Source organism: Oncorhynchus clarkii, chromosome 5 (genome assembly GCF_045791955.1).
Source record: "Oncorhynchus clarkii lewisi isolate Uvic-CL-2024 chromosome 5, UVic_Ocla_1.0, whole genome shotgun sequence".
Lineage (NCBI taxonomy): Eukaryota > Metazoa > Chordata > Actinopteri > Salmoniformes > Salmonidae > Oncorhynchus > Oncorhynchus clarkii.
The window spans coordinates 32059706-32080352 of record NC_092151.1 but is presented as its reverse complement, the minus strand read 5'-3'; the positions used below and the strand labels follow the sequence as shown (position 1 = coordinate 32080352).

At 43.0% G+C, this 20647-nt stretch overlaps 1 protein-coding gene across 13 annotated transcripts in view; it reads right to left on the bottom strand.

The window, feature by feature from the left end:
* The window catches only part of LOC139408651 (proline-rich coiled-coil 2B), a 38013-nt gene extending 17657 nt beyond the window's left edge, over window positions 1-20356 (bottom strand). For 6 of the 13 annotated variants that reach the window (XM_071152812.1, XM_071152807.1, XM_071152817.1 and 3 more), the window contains exons 1-11: window positions 20184-20344; window positions 5709-5885; window positions 5356-5533; window positions 2680-2782; window positions 2030-2093; window positions 1702-1848; window positions 1141-1469; window positions 906-1042; window positions 572-741; window positions 378-459; window positions 83-254 (exon numbers count right to left, since the gene is read on the bottom strand). In XM_071152812.1, the coding sequence (XP_071008913.1) occupies window positions 83-254; window positions 378-459; window positions 572-741; window positions 906-1042; window positions 1141-1469; window positions 1702-1848; window positions 2030-2093; window positions 2680-2782; window positions 5356-5533; window positions 5709-5823 (1497 nt within the window). In that variant the 5' untranslated portion in view covers window positions 5824-5885; window positions 20184-20344. Of the gene's footprint in view, window positions 1-82; window positions 255-377; window positions 460-571; window positions 742-905; window positions 1043-1140; window positions 1470-1701; window positions 1849-2029; window positions 2094-2679; window positions 2783-5355; window positions 5534-5708; window positions 5886-20183 lie in introns of all 13 variants that reach the window. The other 7 variants (XM_071152810.1, XM_071152815.1, XM_071152820.1 and 4 more) reach the window with 3 other exon arrangements.
* Window positions 20357-20647: the final 291 nt, after the last annotated feature.

The following is a 20647-nucleotide window of genomic DNA, read 5'->3' as shown; positions in this document are numbered from 1 at the left end:
TTCAGAGATCAGTGGTATTGAAGGCTAGGGGACCAGGCAGGGGTAGCAGTCTGATGCACAGTGGACTCAGGTATGACCTTACCTGTGGTTCTCCAGAGGGGAACCTGCTGTTGGTCTTCCTGTGGGCCATCTGCTCCTGGAAGGCCAGGTAAGCCTCCTCCTCAGGGCCCTCCTCAGGGCCCTCCTGGGGGTACGCCCCCTCTCCTGTGCTCAGCAACAACTGGTGCTCGCGACGCTGGTTCTCCCATTCAGCCCTGGGTCAGAGATAGAGCTCACAATCAGTCACTGCTACAAGGTCACTGCTCTTAAAGCTACAGAAATAACACCAACAATATTCTATTCAGTCACAAACACAAAGGGGGTGGGGGTAATTTCACCACATCTTGTTCTTTTCGGCGTGCTCCTCCTCATCGTCACTGAACTTGAGTTTCTCGCCATAATCCACTTCTTCATGGATACCTGGAATGGTAAGAGAACAACATTTTTATCAAGGTCAATCTAGTTCCGCTACGGCACATCCACAGAAATGTTGTTTCAGTCTTTGTATGATGCGAACAGAAAGCACCCCCACCTGCCCAGCCGTCTTCACAGTCGTTGTCCAGCTCATCCAGATCCTTCAGGTCCTCTGGGTTGATGATGGCCGGACGAGGCGGTCTGTCACCGGGCCGACGGATGGGTCTGGAGGAGAGGTTGCGGGAGGGCCCACGGATGAAGCGGTTTTCTTCTCTCCTAACCTCACCGCTATAAGGAGATTATGAACATGGGGAGGTGAGAGACCTGCGATTATTTTTGCAAAGAAAACAAAAGAATTCACAGAATCTTCAATTGTATTATCCTTTTTAATCTTTCATTATTTTAACTGAGCATCACTTCCAGACAGTAGGCATATGCAGGTGACAACTTACTTGACAGGCTCTTGGTTGATGTTGGGGTAGGGCTGTCTGAAGGTGGGCCGGTTGTCAAAGCGAACTGGGGCGACCACAGTGACAGGGCCAGTGTGTTCAGCAGTGCCGGGAGCATCACGAGTCTCTTTGGGGCACATCTGAAAACCAATAGACAAAAAGTATACAGTCAGAACAGAACCTTGCATTAAGGTGTCATGAAGTGAAAATAAATTAAGAGTAGTATTGTGCTACTTACGAAGGCAGGCAGCATGTCGTGGTAGGTGGTGGTGGTGGTAGGGTGGTGGAGCTGGTGATGGTTCAGGGCAGGGGGGGTGGGCCTGCGGAGGGGCTGGGCAGGACGCAGACAGGGCTCCTTGGGCTCTAGGACTGAAGGGGCGCTGACAACGGTGGCAGGGGTGGGACTGACCATGGAGGCAGAGAGGGCGGCAGAGGGGGGAAGAGGTGGAGGGGGGCTTCCAGTCTCAGCTACGCCGCTGGCCTTGCCCTCGGAATCTGAGGGCAGGCCTGCTGGCAGGAATGAGGGCACAAGGTTCCTCCCACCACCCTCCCTCCAACTTGTCACATCTGGAAAGACAAGAGGAAAACTAATTTGAGAAAACAAGCCTGTGTCTAAGGAGTTAGAAGGTGAAATTGCAGTGTATTCAGTTTTTTTAAGTATGTCCACAATATTTTCCCACAGCACTTATTAGCAACTATGCTGTGAGGCTGCTCCACTATTCATAATTTAAAGTCATGTGGATTCCTTTTGAACTGGAGTACATGTTTGTGCCACCACAGCTATGTCCACTGGACTCACTCTGGGGGCGGAGGCTTGGTCCGGGCCCATACGACGGATCGAAGGCGCTTCTTTCCTTGCCAGCCTTGTCCTGTTCCCCAGCAGCCTTCAGCGTTGGAAATTCCTCGTGAGAGAAGGGCTGCAGTCGGTTTGAGGCCCTTAAACCTGCTGTCGCCATGGAAACAAGAGGCACAGCTGTCAGTCACAGCAGAGTCAAAAGAAACAGAGGCTGATGGAAAATCATGAGGTGGAGGCATGCAGTAAATTGACACGTCTGATAGCACCTCCATCAATGTTGACCAAAGAGACAAAGTCATTTTGAAGAGTCAAGTTTTCCATTCCAACTCACCATCTAGTTCTACGGCCTTTCCATTTAGCTGGGCCCATTGCTTTGGTCCACCTGTGTTTGTGCTCTGTGGAAACAACAGAGGAAATTGTATTAAAGAGATTTCAGTCTTGGAGGTGTGTTTCCTGACCAATTTTGCATTCGGGTTGGAAGCCTATTTCCCTTCCTTAAAATACCCAGAATGAATTGAAGATTACTCGAGTTATCTGTAATGAATTTTGACCGAGGATGTTTTAGTTGCTCAATTTTACATCTAAGGTATTTCGCAAGTAAAAGAAATGCGCAACGTGTGTAAACAGTCGGAGCTGCTAGTCTAACCATCTATGCTATTGATTAGTGAGCAATCACCGCAGCTCTTCACCCCATGTTAGGGGGCAAATAGACATCAAAACCCAACCTTCATTTACCTAGTATGACGACCGGATGTTCCAAACATTTTAGAAAAGATTGACTTTATGCCTAAAATGATCCTATTTACACTTTGTAGTCAATTTTGACACGAGAAAAACTTTCAGACTCATATATCGATGCCAAATAGGCAATTTTCAAAGGGATTCATTGCTTCTTAAAGGCAGTCACTCTAAGAAAAAAAAATCACAATTCAAAGTGAAACCGAAAGACGTAGATGACAAAAATCTAGAGGCCAAGCCCACCTCCTGACTGGCTACCGGTGTGGGCTTCTGGAGATTGGAGACAGATTTCTGCAAAACCAGCTGTGGCTGCAACTCCAGCAGCTGTGCTGTTGATGCAATGGAACTGAGGGAGGGGAGAGAGAGAGAGAGGGAACCGTCACTCCAGAGATAGACTAGATAAATATACATCTTGATACAGACATGCCATACTGCGCAGTTTCACTTTTACACGTTACAGAACTTGGACACTTGTAACCGAGCTATAAACTCTTGATGAATTTACCCCAGCCAAATAGTGAAGAATTAGAAATAAATAGTACTCCCACTCTGTTCTTTCTCACTTGCCAGGCAACATAACACAAACCGACTCACTTTTCTGTTATCAAATGACTACATTTTAGTCATTGAGCCAGAGGCTCTTATCCAGAGCGACTTACAGTAGTGAGTGCACGCACACATTTTTCTTACTTTTCATACAGGTGCCTCATGGAAATCGAACCACAACCCTGGCATACAGGTGCCTCATGGAAATCGAACCACAACCCTGGCATTGCAAGCGCCATGCTCTATCAACTGAGCCACATGGTGTGAAAAATGTCATGCCTGCTATGCAAATAACACTAAAAAGTAGCAACATGAACGCTGGTTTTATAAATGCCATATGTTTGGTGTTCAATCAACATTGCCATATACTCACTGTATCCTCAGTCTTCCTGCGCCCACTCCTCCAGCCACCCACAGACTCACACACCAAACAGAGTGGTCACTTCCCACAAATCAACTCCCACACACAGACAGCTTTACAGCCTGCATGTGAGCTAACCTTGAGGTAGCAAACACGAACGCCTCTCAAGCCTGACACAAGGCTATCTTTCCTGCAGCTGTACATGGGGCTAATGCCTTGATCACACCTAGTGTCATTGCGTAAAATTCAACTTCTGCTCAAAATTCAACTTCTGCTACCATTTCTGTCAAGCCGTTTACACATACAGTTTGGCACCACACAGAACGCACTGCAACTGCCTCTGCAACGCTGCAAGTCAAACGCAGCCTTCCATTGGAAATGAATGTACTTCTGGTGTACCAAAATGCAATGACGCTGTCTGTGTGATCGAGACGTACACTACCTTTCAAAGGTTTGGGGTCACTGAGAAATATCCTTGTTTTTGAAAGAAAAGCTAATTTTTTGTCCATTAAAATAACATACAATTGATCAGAAATACAGTGTAGACATAGTTAATGTTGTAAATGACTATTATAGCTGGAAATGGCAGATTTTTAATGGAATATCTACATAGGCGTACAAAGGCCCATTATCAGCAACCATCACTCACTCCTGTGTTCCAATGGCACGTTGTGTTAGCTAATCCAAGTTTAGAATTTTAAAAGGCTAATTGATCATTAGAAAACCCTTTTGCAATTATGTTAGCACAGCTGAAAACTGTTGTCCAGATTAAAGAAGCAATAAAACTAGCCTTCTTTAGACTAATTGAGTATCTGGAGCATCAGCATTTGCGGGTTTGATTACAGGCTCAAAATGACCAGTAACAAATATTCTTGTTCTGTTCTGAGAAATGAAGGCTATTCCATGCGAGAAATTGCCAAGAAACTGAAGATCTCGTACACTGCTGTGTACTACTCCCTTCACAGAACAGTGCAAACTGTCTCCCACTCCTGATACTCAACTAGTCTAAAGGAAGGCTAGTTTTATGGCTTCTTTAATCAGGACAACAGTTTTCAGCTGTGCTAACATAATTGCAAAAGGGTTTTCTAATGACCAACTAGCCTTTTAAAATGCTAAACTTGGATTAGCTAACACAACGTGCCATTGGAACACAGGAGTGATGGTTGCAGATAATGGGCCTCTGTACGCCTAAATAGATATTCCATAAAAATTCAAATCAGCTGTTTCCACCTACAATTGTCATTTACAACATTAATAATGTCTACACTGTATTTCTGATCAATTTGATGTTATTTTAAAACTGACATTTTTTCTTAAAAAATAAGGACATTCCTAAGTGACCCCAACCGTTTGAACAGTAGTGTACGTGTTTGAACGCATCCATAAAGAAGTGCACACAGACAGCACTGGAAAGTGTACAGAAACACAAACCTCAGCAAAGTGTGTACCAGGTGAACAAATACCCCTTTCTTTGCTCACCAACGCCTCCATCACTCATTCTTGCATCATCCAATGTTACACTTTGGTTGTGTAAAAGATGACTCGTTCCCTCAGAAAACAAAACCTATTGAATTAATTTAACATATTGCATCATAGCAAAACATTAATCCAAGAGTGCATCTCAATAGTCTATAGCGGCATCCTTTCCCCATCTCCACTAATTAATCTGGAATAACCTGTAAAAAATTATTACATCACAGAATTTAATGCACATCACTTGTCAGTTTTCAGATCAGTGAGACGACACAGCCATTTTAAACTACTGAGACTATAAATCATTAGGCCGCTGTTAGCCTACTTCTATTTCTCCCTGGAACTTAATTGAATATATAGCACTGATTGACCAGTGTTCACTCAATTGGTTTCTTCAATGTACATCAGCTGCTGATTGAAATGGCAAGATTGAAAATCCGTAGACACAGCAATCTTCAAGAAACTGAGTTGGGTATAAATGCATTCATCTGCTATCCAGACCACCTTTCCCAGGGTCTGTTCCGGGCTCTCTCACCTACCTCTTTTGATCGGTTTGTTCCTGTGTGTTTGCCCATCCTGTTCCGTCTTTGGGCACGATAATCACGTTTGGATCGTTTCCTTTGTTCTCTGACTTCAGGCTCGGCAGGTGAGCAGGTGGGGGCATGCGCCGGGCTGCGGCCACTTTGCCAAGACTCTGTAAGCCATGTCGCGGAACTGCTGGGAGGAAGAGGGGGAGTGAGCGGACACAAACGGAGGGAAGGAGAGAGGTGTGAATAAAGCTCTTCGCAAACTTTATGTATTGGTCAAGCTTCATGGGCCATTCAAATCCTTAAAGCCATACACATAGGAGTTGAACACAGAAGTACTTGAGAAAGAATGGACAATGACTTACCTGCGGTTTTCTGAGTTTCTATAGACTTTCCCTTGTACTTATCAAATAGGCTGAGTGAGGAGTACTTGCTTTTCCCATCCTTGGACTTGGTTATTTGCCCCAAACGATCGGACATTGCGATGTAATGTCATCGAGTATGAAAATGTTTCTATGCGCCTCTTCTTGTGCCTTCTTTTTCTGCAGAGAGAATAGAGGATACAATGTTATCTAACAAACTACAGCAGCTTAGAATTGGAAAGGAATATCCTATCTATTCTACAGCGTGACGGAAAAGTAATTCAATTTCCCAAATGCAACGTTTAAAGGATCTCCAAACTCATTGCTAAACAAAAAACAAGGCCTACCAGCTAACTACACATTCCACAGCAAAGGCTAAATGCGGCTCTGGCAAGGGAAAAGACTGAGAACAGTTATTGATAAAAACAACATTGGGGGGGCTAAATATTCACATAAAACATTTTGATTAAATGGTCAGTCAGGCACATCCAAATACACATGACCAGTTCTGCGTAGTTTTAAGTACATAATATCAAGGGTGGTCTGGAAAGCATCACTCTTCACAATCACGCAGCAAGGCACACACAAATATTTAAAGGGGGTTTATAGCCATAACAACAGGGCAGTAGAGGATGCAGTCTACCACTTTGACGGTTCAAAGCAACAACGTTCAAAGACAGCAAAGATGAGGGCCACTAACAGTATGGAAGACTGCCAGACAGTCTTCTAGTGGTGAGCAGTGGTAAAACTGAACAAATGCAGATGGTTCCACATAGAACAGGCATGGAAAATATGTTCAAATAACACTCTTCTGAAATCCTCCTTTCCTTCAAGACAACTGGTGTGAGAGAAGTGGAAAATTAAATAGGAATGCCAGTGCCATAATCCTGCTTAGAATAGGGGTGTTAAGGGAAAGGAGATAAGGATAGGAAACCAGTTGTAACCACAGACACTTCCAGGATCACAGTGGACTTCAGAGAGACTACTGCTCTAGAGAGCTGCTCCTGGGCTTTCAGGGTATAGAGTAAACAACTATTCATAGATGGCATGACACGGCCAAGTGATGGAGGAGCAATTGTTATGAACGTTCTGAAACTGCCCTCCTTCGGCAGCGCCATAGTGGTGCCCTAAAGTGGTGATAAGCCCAGTCATTCTGGATGGATGCTAACTACAGTTTAGTCTAAATTGCACTATAAAATCTAAATATTTGTCACATGCTCCAAATACAACAGGAGTAGGTAGACCTTACCGTGAATTGATTTCTTACAAGCCCTTAACCAACAAAGCAGTTCAAGAAAGAGCGAAGAAAATATATTTTACAAATAAAAAAAGTATCAAAATAATAACGAGGCTATATACACTTTAGTCGAGGTAATTTGTACATGCAGGTATGGGTAATGTATAGCTAGTGCGTAGCAGCATTGTAAAAACAAATGGAAGGGGGGTGTCAATGTAAATAGTCCGGGTGGCCATTTGATTAATTGTTCAGCAGTCTTATGGCTTGGGGGTAAAAGCTGTTAAGGAGCCTTTTGGTCCTGGACTTGGTGCTCCGGTACTGCTTGCCGTGCGGGAGCAGAAAGAACAGTCTATTACTTGGGTGACATGGGTCTGACAATTTGATGGGCCTTCCTCTGACACTATAATTTCTGGAAATACGATGACATTGTTAAAAGTAGTCAAATATTTAGTAGGAAACAACTTTGCCCGCATTATCATGTCGTCAAACTTACAGATGGCAATGCTGTCAACAGCTAGCAAAGTTCGTCAAAAATAGCAAGCAATGCTAATGTTAGCTAGCTAAAACCCAGTGGCCTCCAATCTTAGCTAGCTAGCTAACATTATATACTGCATATTAAGTAAATCTGGTGACATCAAAATGATGACAAAGGGTTTTCCTACAAATTATTTGCCTCCTTTCGAATGTCACTCATTTCCAAGTAAATGTAATGTCAATTTAATGATCAAATCTTCATCAGCGCTCATCAATGATGCATTGAGTAGAATGCTCAGTCGGGCATAAGTCCAAAACAAACTTAGCAAAATAATATTGTGACAAAACATGCAATCCATGAATAGAATTGGGCAGCCACGCAATCTAGGCTACTTTAACAAAACCCTACTGTGATGAAGGCTATTGCAATTTGTGATCTAGAAATAGTGTTCTCTGATGTGAAAGAACATGCATTTACAAAAATGGATACCGGTTAACCTGCTGATACTGATCTGACTGAAGAACCAGACATTGATGCCACCACTTAGAAATTTGAATAGAGTACGCCTACATTCAAGCCGCTTCAGGTTCCAGCCTTCAAAATGAAAGGTTGCCTGGGGTACCTCCACTGAGTATTGAGTTTATTATTAGTAACGATACTAGAATTGGTAGAATGGATGTGCCAATTCAAAGTGATAATCAGCCAATGGATGCATATTGCATCATCTCTCAGAAAGTTAATACAGTGCTCAGAGCACTACATTTCTGCTGATACTGTCCTTGCATTCAATGACATTGCGGAAATATACACTGCTCCAAAAAATTAAGGGAACACTTAAACAACACAATGTAACTCCAAGTCAATCACACTTCTGTGAAATCAAACTGTCCACTTAGGAAGCAACACTGATTGACAATAAATTTCACATGCTGTTGTGCAAATGGAATAGACAACAGGTGGAAATTATAGGCAATTAGCAAGACACTCCCAATAAAGGAGTGGTTCTGCAGGTGGTGACCACAGACCACTTCTCAGTTCCTATGCTTCCTGGCTGATGTTTTCGTCAATTTTGAATGCTGCCGGTGCTTTCACTCTAGTGGTAGCATGAGACGGAGTCTACAACCCACACAAGTGGCTCAGGTAGTGCAGCTCATCCAGGATGGCACATCAATGCGAGATGTGGCAAGAAGGTTTGCTGTGTCTGTCAGCGTAGTGTCCAGAGCATGGAGGCGCTACCAGGAGACAGGCCAAGTACATCAGGAGACGTGGAGGAGGGCAACAACCCAGAAGCAGGACCGCTACCTCCACCTTTGTGCAAGGAGGAGCACTGCCAGAGCCCTGCAAAATGACCTCCAGCAGGCCACAAATGTGCATGTGTCTGCTCAAACGGTCAGAAACAGACTCCATGAGGGTGGTATGAGGGCCCGACGTCCACAGGTGGGGGTTGTGCTTACAGCATTGGCATTTGCCAGAGAACACCAAGATTGGCAAATTCGCCACTGGCGCCCTGTGCTCTTCACAGATGAAAGCAGGTTCACACTGAGCACATGTGACAGACGTGAGAGTCTGGAGACGCCGTGGAGAACGTTCTGCTGCCTGCAACATCCTCCAGCATGACCGGTTTGGCGGTGGGTCAGTCGTGGGGTGGCATTTCTTTGGGGGGCCGCACAGCCCTCCATGTGCTCGCCAGAGGTAGCCTGACTGCCATTAGGTACCGAGATGAGATCCTCAGACCCCGTGTGAGACCATATGCTGGCCCTGGGTTCCTCCTAATGCAAGACAATGCTAGACCTCATGTGGCTGGAGTGTGTCAGCAGTTCCAGCAAGAGGAAGGCATTGATGCTATGGACTGGCCCGCCCGTTCCCCAGACCTGAATCCAATTGAGCACATCTGGGACATCATGTCTCGCTCCATCCACCAACGCCACGTTGCACCACAGACTGTCCAGGAGTTGGCGGATGCTTTAGTCCAGGTCTGGGAGGAGATCCCTCAGGAGACCATCCGCCACCTCATCAGGAGCATGCCCAGGCGTTGTAGGGAGGTCATACAGGCACGTGGAGGCCACACATACTACTGAGCCTCATTTTGACTTGTTTTAAGGACATTACATCAAAGTTGGATCAGCCTGTAGTGTGGTTTTCCACTTTAATTTTGAGTGTGACTCCAAATCCAAACCTCCATGGGTTGATAAATTTGATTTCCATTGATCATTTTTGTGTGATTTTGTTGTCAGCACATTCAACTATGTAAAGAAATAAGTATTTAATAAGAATATTTCATTCACTCAGATCTAGGATGTGTTATTTTAGTGTTCCCTTTATTTTTTGAGCAGTATATATATATATATATATATCTGCTCTACCCTCTGCTTTTCTACATAAAAACCCTTGTGATGACCCCAATATCCCTTCCTAGTCCATTGATGCGGATTCCAAAATGAACATGACATCAACCAGACATATTTCAGTTTCTCCTGAGACTGCATTTGAAATAGTAGCAATCTAGATAAAGCGTTCATGTGTTAAACTGAAAACTCGTTAATGTCATTCAATTGAATGACACGAATAGTGCATCTGACTATTGCTAGAAGACTTTGAAATGCTAGACAGTTTGACAGACATTCATCAACCAAATTGAGTCAACCATGCCAGTGATCCTTTCAAATCTCAGCCAGTGTAAATTTCAAGAGTCACATCAATGTAGGATCACTAGCCTACATCAGAGATACTGTATATAATGACTATGTTCTTGTCGCCGGCATAACAACGGGAGTCATTGTCCCAAAGGCAGGTGGGTCTGCTTATTGGGTACAGATTGACGGGAGTGAACCCTATCTCTTCGCCTCTTCCTCTCTGCCTACATGCAGCCAGACACTTCAATAGCCACTAGCTGTTGTTTGTACCATGATGTTCTAGCTAGCTACAGGGTCTTCAGAAAGTATTCACACCCCTGGTCTTTTTCAACAATTTGTTGCGTTAGTCAATTTAAAATTTATTAAATTGAGATTGTGTGTAGTCCAGTGACACAATACCCCATAATGTCAAAATTGAATTATGTTGTTAATAAGTTGCATAGTGTTAAACACCACTATTGCACACTATTGTTGAATGACTACATCATATCTGTACCCCACATAGGTCCCTCAGTCGAGCAGTGATTTTCAAAGAATTTTCAAAGATTCAACTACAAAAATCAGGGAGGTTTTCCAATGCCTCACAAATAAGGCATTTTTGCAGGTTTTCCTACTTACAAAGCATGTAGAGGTCTGTAATTTGTATCATAGGTAGAACACTTCAACTGTGAGAGACGGAATCTAAAACAAAAATCCCAAAAATCACATTGTATGATTTTTAAGTAATTAATTAGCATTTTATTGCATGACATAAGTATTTGATACATCAGAAAAGCAGAACTTAATATTTGGTACAGAAACCTTTGTTTGCAATTACAGAGATCATACGTTTCCTGTAGTTCTTGACCAGGTTTGCACACACTGCAGCAGGGATTTTGGCCCACTCCTCCATACAGACCTTCTCCAGATCCTTCAGGTTTCGGGGCTGTCGCTGGGCAATACAGACTTTCAGCTCCCTCCAAAGATTTTCTATTGGGTTCAGGTCTGGAGACTGGCTAGGCTACTCCAGGACCTTGAGATGCTTCTTACGGAGCCACTCCTTAGTTGCCCTGGCTGTGTGTTTTGGGACATTGTCATGCTGGAAGACCTAGCCACAACCCATCTTTAATGCTCTTACTGAGGGAAGGAGGTTGTTGGCCAAGATCTTGCGATACATGGCCCCATCCATCCTCCTCTCAATACGGTGCAGTCCTGTCCCCTTTGCAGAAAAGCATCCCCAAAGAATGATGTTTCCACCTCCATGCTTCACGGTTGGGATGGTGTTCTTGGGGTTGTACTCATCCTTCTTCCTCCAAACATGGCGAGTGGAGTTCAGACCACATGACCTTCTCCAATTCCTCCTCTGGATCATCCAGATGGTCATTGGCAAACTTCAGACGGGCCTGGACATGCACTGGCTTGAGCAGGGGGACCTTGCGTGTGCTGCAGGATTTTAATCCATGACGGCGTAGTGTGTTACTAATGGTTTTCTCTGAGACTGTGGTCCCAGCTCTCTTCAGGTCATTGACCAGATCCTGCCGTGTAGTTCTGGGCTGATCCCTCACCTTCCTCATGATCATTGATGCCCCACGAGGTGAGATCTTGCATGGAGTCCCAAACAGAGGGTGATTGACCGTCATCTTGAACTTCTTCCATTTTCTAATAATTGCGCCAACAGTTGTTGCCTTCTCACCAAGCTGCTTGCCTATTGTCCTGTAGCCCATCCCAGCCTTGTGCAGGTCTACAATTTTATCCCTGATGTCCTTATACAGCTCTCTGGTCTTGGCCATTGTGGAGAGGTTGGAGTCTGTTTGATTAAGTGTGTGGACAGGTGTCTTTTATACAGGTAACGAATTCAAACAGGTGCAGTTAATACAGGTAATGAGTGGAGAACAGGGGGGCTTCTTAAAGAAAAACTACCAGGTCTGTGAGAGACGGAATTCTTCCTGGTTGGTAGGTGATCAAATACTTATGTCATGCAATAAAATGCTAATTAATTGCTTAAAAATCATACGTGATTTTCTGGATTTTTGTTTTAGATTCCGTCTCTCACAGTTGAAGTGTACTACCTATGATAAAAATTAAGTAGGAAAACCTGCAAAATCGGCAGTGTATCAAATACTTGTTCTCCCCACTGTGTGCATGTGTGTATATATATATATATATTGCTTTAATTCATTGCACAAAGTCAAAGAACAACAAATCCTATATAGCCTATTCTTAGTTATTTACATTGTTTTGTTCACAAGCTAGGTTGTTTTTCAAATGTTTGAGTTTCAACTGCTAGGGAAGAGAATACAACAGTGCTAGTAGTCAGATAATCTCACAGGCACAAACATGACTCAAGACGCGTTACCACCGGAACCTCCTGCCGTAAACATTTTTGTCTCATCTGTGAGACAAACACAAAAAAATGAAATGAAACAATGCCACATTACCTCTTACTAGTAATACATTATTGTTTTAGAAACATTACAAAAATGCTCATCCATTTTTTGGTGTAAGCTTGGCGGGGAAAAATATTTCTACCTGACACAGTGGCTGGTGGACCAAAAAGTCAAGCTGGCGTACAAAACCTAAAGTAAAACAGGCAAAAACAAAACTTAAGAACGGTAAGCATAGAAACAACACACATAGAACAGATCTACAGCTTCTTAGACTTGCTTTAAAACAAGAATGACAGATCGATAACTCCATTTCTATGTGAATTTTGGTTGGGTCACAGAAAATGTACATATTGCAGGTTTTTAAACAGTGTAAATTCATAAATAAGCATACGCAGATTAAAACACCTGCTTTTATGAGAAATATTCTAAAATATTAGGACATGTAACAAGGATGCAAACTGCGGAGGGTGACACTTTTTTTTGCCACTGAAATATGCAAAAAAAAATCCCTGCAAGGGAGAAAGGCAGTTTTTAACAAAGAATATGATCTACACGATCAGTCTCTGTGTGTAAAATAAAAAGTGCTTCATGTGAACCTAACTCACAGCTAAAACATGTAAAGAAAGCAATCTAATGTTATTTGTTGCCTAGACTTTACTGCAAATGATACTCAAGTCTTGAGGGGAAAAAAACAGTACACAAATATTGCAGTTAGCCATGACAGCCTTTATAATAGAATGCTTGTGACCACACACATAATTATTGCACTTGGGAAAAAAACCTCTTAAAGTAGAAATAGAATGAAACAAACTGGCATTCTATTTTTGCTCTATTATAGTGGCCACTATAGACGTCGATCAAGTGCGCAAGGCTACATGTGTAGGGACGTGCTGCTGTAAATGGCAAGCTGACTTTCCAGAGCGCACGCTGATGCTGTAACTAGTAAATTGGTTGTCTCTTCTTTCTTCAGTCACGTGCTGCGCTGCATTCTGTTGTTATGTAAACTATTGGCTCCGCCCCCTCTCCTAAACTTGTCTCATCGGATCTACACAAATCACGTAGGTCGCCTATTTTGGATTCAAAACGGCGAATTTCGGGTAAAAGGTGACTAGTTTGCTTCCCTGATTTAAACAGCTTAAATAGGAGTTCCAGTGGTGTACGTGATCTGTGCATGTGGCAGCACCCTCTTATGCACGAAGTGAGTTTCGGAAAAACAATGCATCTTAGAAATTGTTCACATAAAAATGTCATATGTCTGAACTTAGCATAATCAAATAGCATAACCAAAAATGTCAAAATCCAATGACATTTTATTGGTCACATATACATATTTAGCAGATTATTGTAGCGAAATTGTGTTCCTAGCTACAACAGTGCAGTAGTATTTAACAATTCACAAAAATGTGGTGTTCTTTGGATGCAACTCAGCATTCTTTGTCCTCCAAACACGACGAGTTGAATTTTTAACCAAGTTATAGGAGTCGCTGGTGCGCGATGAGACAAGGACACCCCTACCGACCAAGCCCTCCCTAACCCGGACGACGCTAGGCCAATTGTGCGTCGCCCCACGGACCTCCCGTGTCGCGGCCGGTTACGACAGAGCCTGGGCGCGAACCCAGGGACTCTGATGGCACAGCTGGCGCTGCAGTACCTTAACCACTGCGCCACCCGGGAGGCCTGGACAGGGGTCTTTTATACTGATAACAAGTTCAAACAGTTGAAACGAGTGGAGGAGAGGAGCCTCTTAACTTATTGGTCCTACTTGAGACGTCTGCGTCTCAAGTAGGCACCTGGAAATGCAAATGCGCTATGCTAAATGCTAAATGTACTCGTTAAAACTCAAAAGTTCATTAAAATAGACATGTAGGGTATTGAATTAAAGCTACACTCGTTGTGAATCTAGCCAACGAGTCAGATTTTTAAAATGCTTTTCGGGGGAAGCATGAGAAGCTATTATCTGATAGCATGCACCCCCCAAAATACCAGCACGACGCGTAAACAACAGATTTTGCGGTAGCCGGCGCTACCCAAAACACAGAAATAAAATATAAAACATTCATTACCTTTGATGATATTCTTTGTTGGCACTCCTATATGTCCCATAAACATCACAAATTGGTCTTTTTCCCGATTAAATCCGTCCATGAATGCCCAAAATATCCATTTGTATGGCCTATCTTCCAACACGCAACGTCATGTTTAAAAATGATATAAGTTGCCTATATTCTTTGACAAAAAACTTCAACCTACTTTTATAACCCAACTTTAGGTATTTGTAAACGTTAATAAGCGATCAAATTGATCACTGGGCGATCTGTATTCAATAGCAGCTACAAAAGAAAACGGTGTCCATTTTTCAATCTTCCAAAATCGATTGAGGTAGGCTGGATGGAATCAATGATCTATTCGTAATGTCTCAATGGATTTTTGTCAATGAAAATGACGTTTTTGGCGACATCGTGTGGAAGCTGTATGAATTGCATCCGTTTCCATATTAAATTTGGTTTCCTTTAAATAATCCATGAAAGGGGCGCATGGATACTTTTTTCAAATTTCAGTGAGCAGTTTTTCTTGCGCTTTTCGATGAAACACGCGCTCTGTTATAGTCACAGCCGTGATTTAACCAGTTTTAGAAACTTCAGAGTGTTTTCTATCCACACATACTAATCATATGCATATACTATATTCCTGGCATGAGTAGCAGGACGCTGAAAAGTTGCGCGATTTTTAACAGAATGTTCGAAAAAGGAGGGGGTAGGATAAAGAGGTTAAAGAAGAAGTTACAGGTCTGTGAGAGCCAGAAATCTTGCTTGTTTGTAGGTGACAAAATACTTATTTTCCACCATAATTTGCAAATAAATTCATAAAAAATCCTACAATGTGATTTTCTGGATTTTTTTTCTCATTTTGTCGGTCATAGTTGAAGTGTACCTATGATGAAAATTACAGGCCTCTCATCTTTTTATGTGGGAGAACTGACTAAATACTTTTTTGCCCCACTGTATAGGGCAGCAGCCTATAAGATGCAGGGTTGCATAACCGGGTGGAAGTCGGCTAGTGATGGCTATTTAACAGTCTGATGGCCTTGAGATAAACAGCTTCTATCAGTCCCTCAATCCTAGCTTTGATGCACCTGTACTTACCTCGCCTTCTGGGTGATAGCGGGGTGAACAGGCCGTGACTTGGGTGGTTGATGTACTTGATGCTTTTTGGCCTTCCTGTGACATCGGGTGCTGTAGGTGTCTTGGAGGGCAGACCACAAAACCCTCTGGAGAGCCCTGCGGTTGCGGGCGGTGCAGTTGTCGTACCAGGCGGTGATACAGTGTACGCCAAGGAACTTGAAGCTTTCCACCTTCTCCACCGCAGTCCCGTCGAAGTGGATAGGGGTGTGCTCCCATCGCATTTAACTACGTCAAGGTGACTGGGGATATGGGCGAATACAAACAGTGTAGTCATTCCCTCCGTAAGTCAAACAGGCAAAATGTCAGTGGAGTCCAAAGTGGAGTCACAATTCAATGGCTCAGACAAGACCCCTGTGGCAGGGTCTACAGACAATCATGGATTACAAAGGGAAAACTACCCACGTCGCGGACACCAACGTCTTACTCCCGGACAAGCTAAACACCTTTGCCCGCATTGAGGATAACATAGTGCCACCGACGTGGCCCGCTCCCAAGGGCTGCGAGCTCTTGTTCCCTGTGGTCGACGCAAGTAAGACTTTTAAGCGTGTTAACCCTTGCAAGGCTGCAGGCCAAGATGGCGTCACTAGCCGCAGCCAGAGCATGTGCAGACCAGTTGGATGGAGTGTTTACGGACATATTCAATCTCTCCCTATCCCAGTCTGCTGTCCCTACTTGCTTCAAGATGTCCACCATTATTCCTGTACACAAGAAAGCAAAGGTAACTCAAATAAATTACTACCGCCCTGTTGCACTCACTTCTGTCATTCTGTCATCATGAAGTGCTTTGAGAGGCAAGTTAAACCTCTTGGGGATAGTGAGACGCTAGCGTCCCAAGTGGCCAATAGCCTCGGGAAATGCAGAGCGCCAAATTCAAATAAACGTGTTAAAACTCAAACTTTCATTAAAATCACACATGCAGGGTACTCAATTAAAGCTACACTCGTTGTGAATCCAGCCAAAATGTCAGATTTTAAAAATGCTTTTCAGCGAAAGCATGAGAAGCTATTATCTGATAGCATGCACCCAGCTGAACCAGTTGTAAACAAAAGAACTAGCGTAGCAGGCGCTACACAAAACGCTGAAATAAAATATACATTACCTTTGACGAGCTTCTTTGTTGGCACTCCAATATGTCCCATAAACATCACAATTGGTCCTTTTTTTATTAATTACGTCCATGTATACCCAAAATGTCCATTTATAAAGCAGGTTTGAGCCGGAAAAAAACAGCTTTCCAAAACACAACGTCACTACAAAACATTTCAAAAGTTGCCTATAAACTTTGCCAAAATATTTCAAACTACTTTTGTAATACACCTTTAGGTATTTTTAAACTGTAATAATCGATCAAATTGTAGACGGGGCAATCTGTATTCAATACAGCAAGTAAACAAAACATGCACCATTTTCCCTCTTGCGTAACTATCAACAGTGTAATGTTGTTCCAGGATGTGCCTCTTCTTCATTTCACCAATTATTAACTTCAACCTAATTCCAAAGACAGGTGACATCCTGTGGAAGTCGTAGGAACTGTAAAATGGTCGCTATCTAATTTCCCTTGGCAAAGACAACTGAGGGAACGGTCAGAACAGTTTTTCCTTGAGGTTTTGCCTGCTACATAAGTTCTGTTATAGTCACAGACATGATTGAACCAGTTTTAGAAACTTCAGAGTGTTTTCTATCCACACCTACTAATCATATGCATATAATATATTCCTGGCATGAGTAGCAGGAAGTTGAAATTGTGCACGCTATTTATCCAAAAGTGGAAATGCTGCCCCCTATCTCTAAGAAGTTTTAAGGATCATATCACCTCTACCTTACCGGAGACCCACTTCAATTTGCTTACCGCCCCAATAGATCCACAGACGATGCAATCGCCATCGCACTACACACTGTCCTATCCCATCTGGACAAGAGGAATACCTACGTAAGAATGCTGCTCATTGACTACAGCTCAGCCTTCAACACCATAGTACCCTCCAAGCTCATCATTAAGCTTGGGGCCCTGGGTCTGAACCCTACCCTGTGCAATTGGATCCTGAACTTCCTGACAGGCCACCCCCAGGTGGTGAAGGTAGGAAACAACACCTCCACTTTGCTGATCCTCAACACAGGGGCCCAACAAGGGTGCGTGCTCAGCCCCCTCCTGTACTCCCTGTTCACTCATGCCTCCAACGCAATCATCGAGTTTACAGACGACAACAGTGGTAGACCTGATTACCAACTATGACAAGACAGCCTACAGGGAGGAGGTGAGGGCCCTGGTAGAGTGGTGCCAGGAAAATAACCTCTCCCTCAACAAAACGAAGGAGCTGATCGTGGACTTCAGGAAACAGCAGAGGGAGCACGCCCCTATCCAGATCGATGGGACCACAGTGGAGAAGGCGGAAAGCTTCAAGTTCCTCTGTGTTCACGTCACTGAAGATCTGAAATGGTCCATCCACACAGATAGTGTGGTGAAGAAGGCGCTCTTCAACCTCAGGAGACTGAAGAAATTCAGCCTGGCCCCGATTACCCTCACAAACTTTTTACAGATGCACATTTGAGTGGATCCTGTCAGGCTGTATCACCGCCTGGTACAGCAATTGCACCACCCATAACCACAGGGCTCTCCAGAGGGTGGTGCTGTCTGCTCAACGCGTCACTGGGGGCACAGCACCTGCCCTCCATGACACCTACAGCACCCAATGTCACAAGAAGGCCAAAAAGATCATCAAGGACGTCAACCATCCTAGCCACGGCCTGTTCACCCCACTATCATCCAGTACAGGTGCATCAAAGCAGGGACTGAAAGACTGAAAAACATATTCTATCACAACGCCAGCAGACTGTTAAATGGCCATCACTAGCCAGCTTCTACCTAGTTCCTCAACCCTGCACCTTAGAGGCTGCTGCCCTATGTACATAGTATCACTGGCCACTTTAATAATGGAACACTAGTTACTTTAAAAATGTTTACATAGTGCTTTACTCATCTCATATTTATATACTATATTCTATACTACTGTATTTTAGTCAATGCCACTCCTATATTGCTCAGCTAATATTTATACATTTCATTATTAGATTTGTGTATATTGTTGTGAATTGTTAGATACTACTGCACTGTTGGAGCTAGGAACAAAAGCATTTCGCTACACCCGCAATAATATCTGATAAATGTGTGTGTGTGACCAATAAAATTTGATTTGATGTGCATCAGGCCATGCAAAACGTGCTAAAGCCTTCAAAACAACTGGGAACATGGAAAAATACGAGGCCAAGTCATGACGTCAGTGATCTTCAGGTCGGATAGTCAGAGCTCTAGAACGACGCCAGAGTTCCCAGTTGGATGACCATTCAAAAAAAAATCCCAGTCGGAGCTCGTTTTCACCCACGAGTTCCCAGTTGTTTTGAACGCTGCATCACTCCTGTACTCTTCCCTTGACGTCACTTTTCGAACATGACTTCGGTCAAATTCATATAATATAAATTTCTCCCAAAATACAAATGCAAAGTGATATGTCGTATTGGGACTTTTAGTTGGATGGATGAAACAAATCAGAATGTTTAACAGCAACCTAATTCTGTAATCTTTCTTTTAAAGATCATTTAAAGTTTTCCAGTGTGTTGTCGCCGTTATTTCTTGACGCGCATCGGTTCTAGCGGGTTAATATTTATGGTAAAAAAGACATTCAGAATAGCTAGTTCAATTATTCCGGGTTAACACTCAATTATTTTAAAGATGGATCCAAATAATCATAATCATCAGCAAACAGACGGTTCAAAGGCAACAAACCCCCAAATAAAACGTAACGCAGCTTTCTAGCTAACACCAAGGCATAATTAAAATGGCAGTTTGCAGTGATGTTAGCCAGCTATTTTAAACGTTAGCTAATATACTTGCAAAACATGGTTGATGCTGGCTACACAATACATATTGGCTTATGTCTATCAATTACAATATTAGTAAGAGGGAATTAGGCCACGGATGAATCCATGTTGATAGTCAAATCATAACGTAGTGGCAGGCAGGGGCGAGCCAACTAGTTAGCCATCCGAACGGAATTGCTAACAAGCTACACGCTTGGTCTGCACAGCATCACAGTATGTAAACATTGCGTTGTTTATGTCTGCGAGTTCGTGAAAAAAAGAGGTGACACACTGCCATTAATCCCTAATCATAACACTAATTTATTAGGTATTGATATAACTCAGTTTAAAATAACATTGACACTAAAGTTATTTAGCTAGATGTCAAATTAGCTAGCCTAACAACTAACGTTACTAGCTAGCGAAGATTGTGAGACGGCAAATCAGCTGAAGTTCCTGTCTTGTATTCCAAAAACAAATCCCCAGAAAACGCACAAATTTGGCATTTGAGACTAGAACACGTAGCTATAATGAAACCCTTGCCTTTTAGCTGAGAACAAAGTATACAAGACATTTTCCAGATTTCAGGACCACGGAAGGCAGCGATAAATACATAGGACAAGATTATTAAAAATGGCTGCTGCCCAGAACAAAGCAACAATAAAACTGGGCAGTCGGAGAAGTCAATGCAAAAACATACACATAACCCCAAAACACATTAATAACTCACCGATTTTACTTGTTAGTATTTCCTGTGATCAATAACGGCGATTTAACTCCTAAATATTACGTTTCTTCAAAGGATGGCTGATGATTGTGCTGCCGACTCTTAATCTATTTGACCGTTTACTTGAGTTGTTGGTGGGCAACCTACCCGGCCTGAAAAAGAAAGTCCTTGCTCTCGTCGACTGGTGTGGCTGTATACGGATATGACGAACAAAATGGAGCAGTGACCCCTGGTGTCCTTTTTAGAACATTACATTTCAGTTACAGAGATTTATGAACTTGAATTTGCTTATATTCAATGTACACTGATATCACATTTGTGATATGTTTCCCCTTGAGTTCTTCTCCATGTCTTATTTATTTTGTATGATTTAGTGATGAATAGGATGAGAGCTTCTTGCATCAAAACATGTCATGTTTCTTGTGGAAAACATATATTATTTTATGTCATTGCAAAAAAAACTGTGC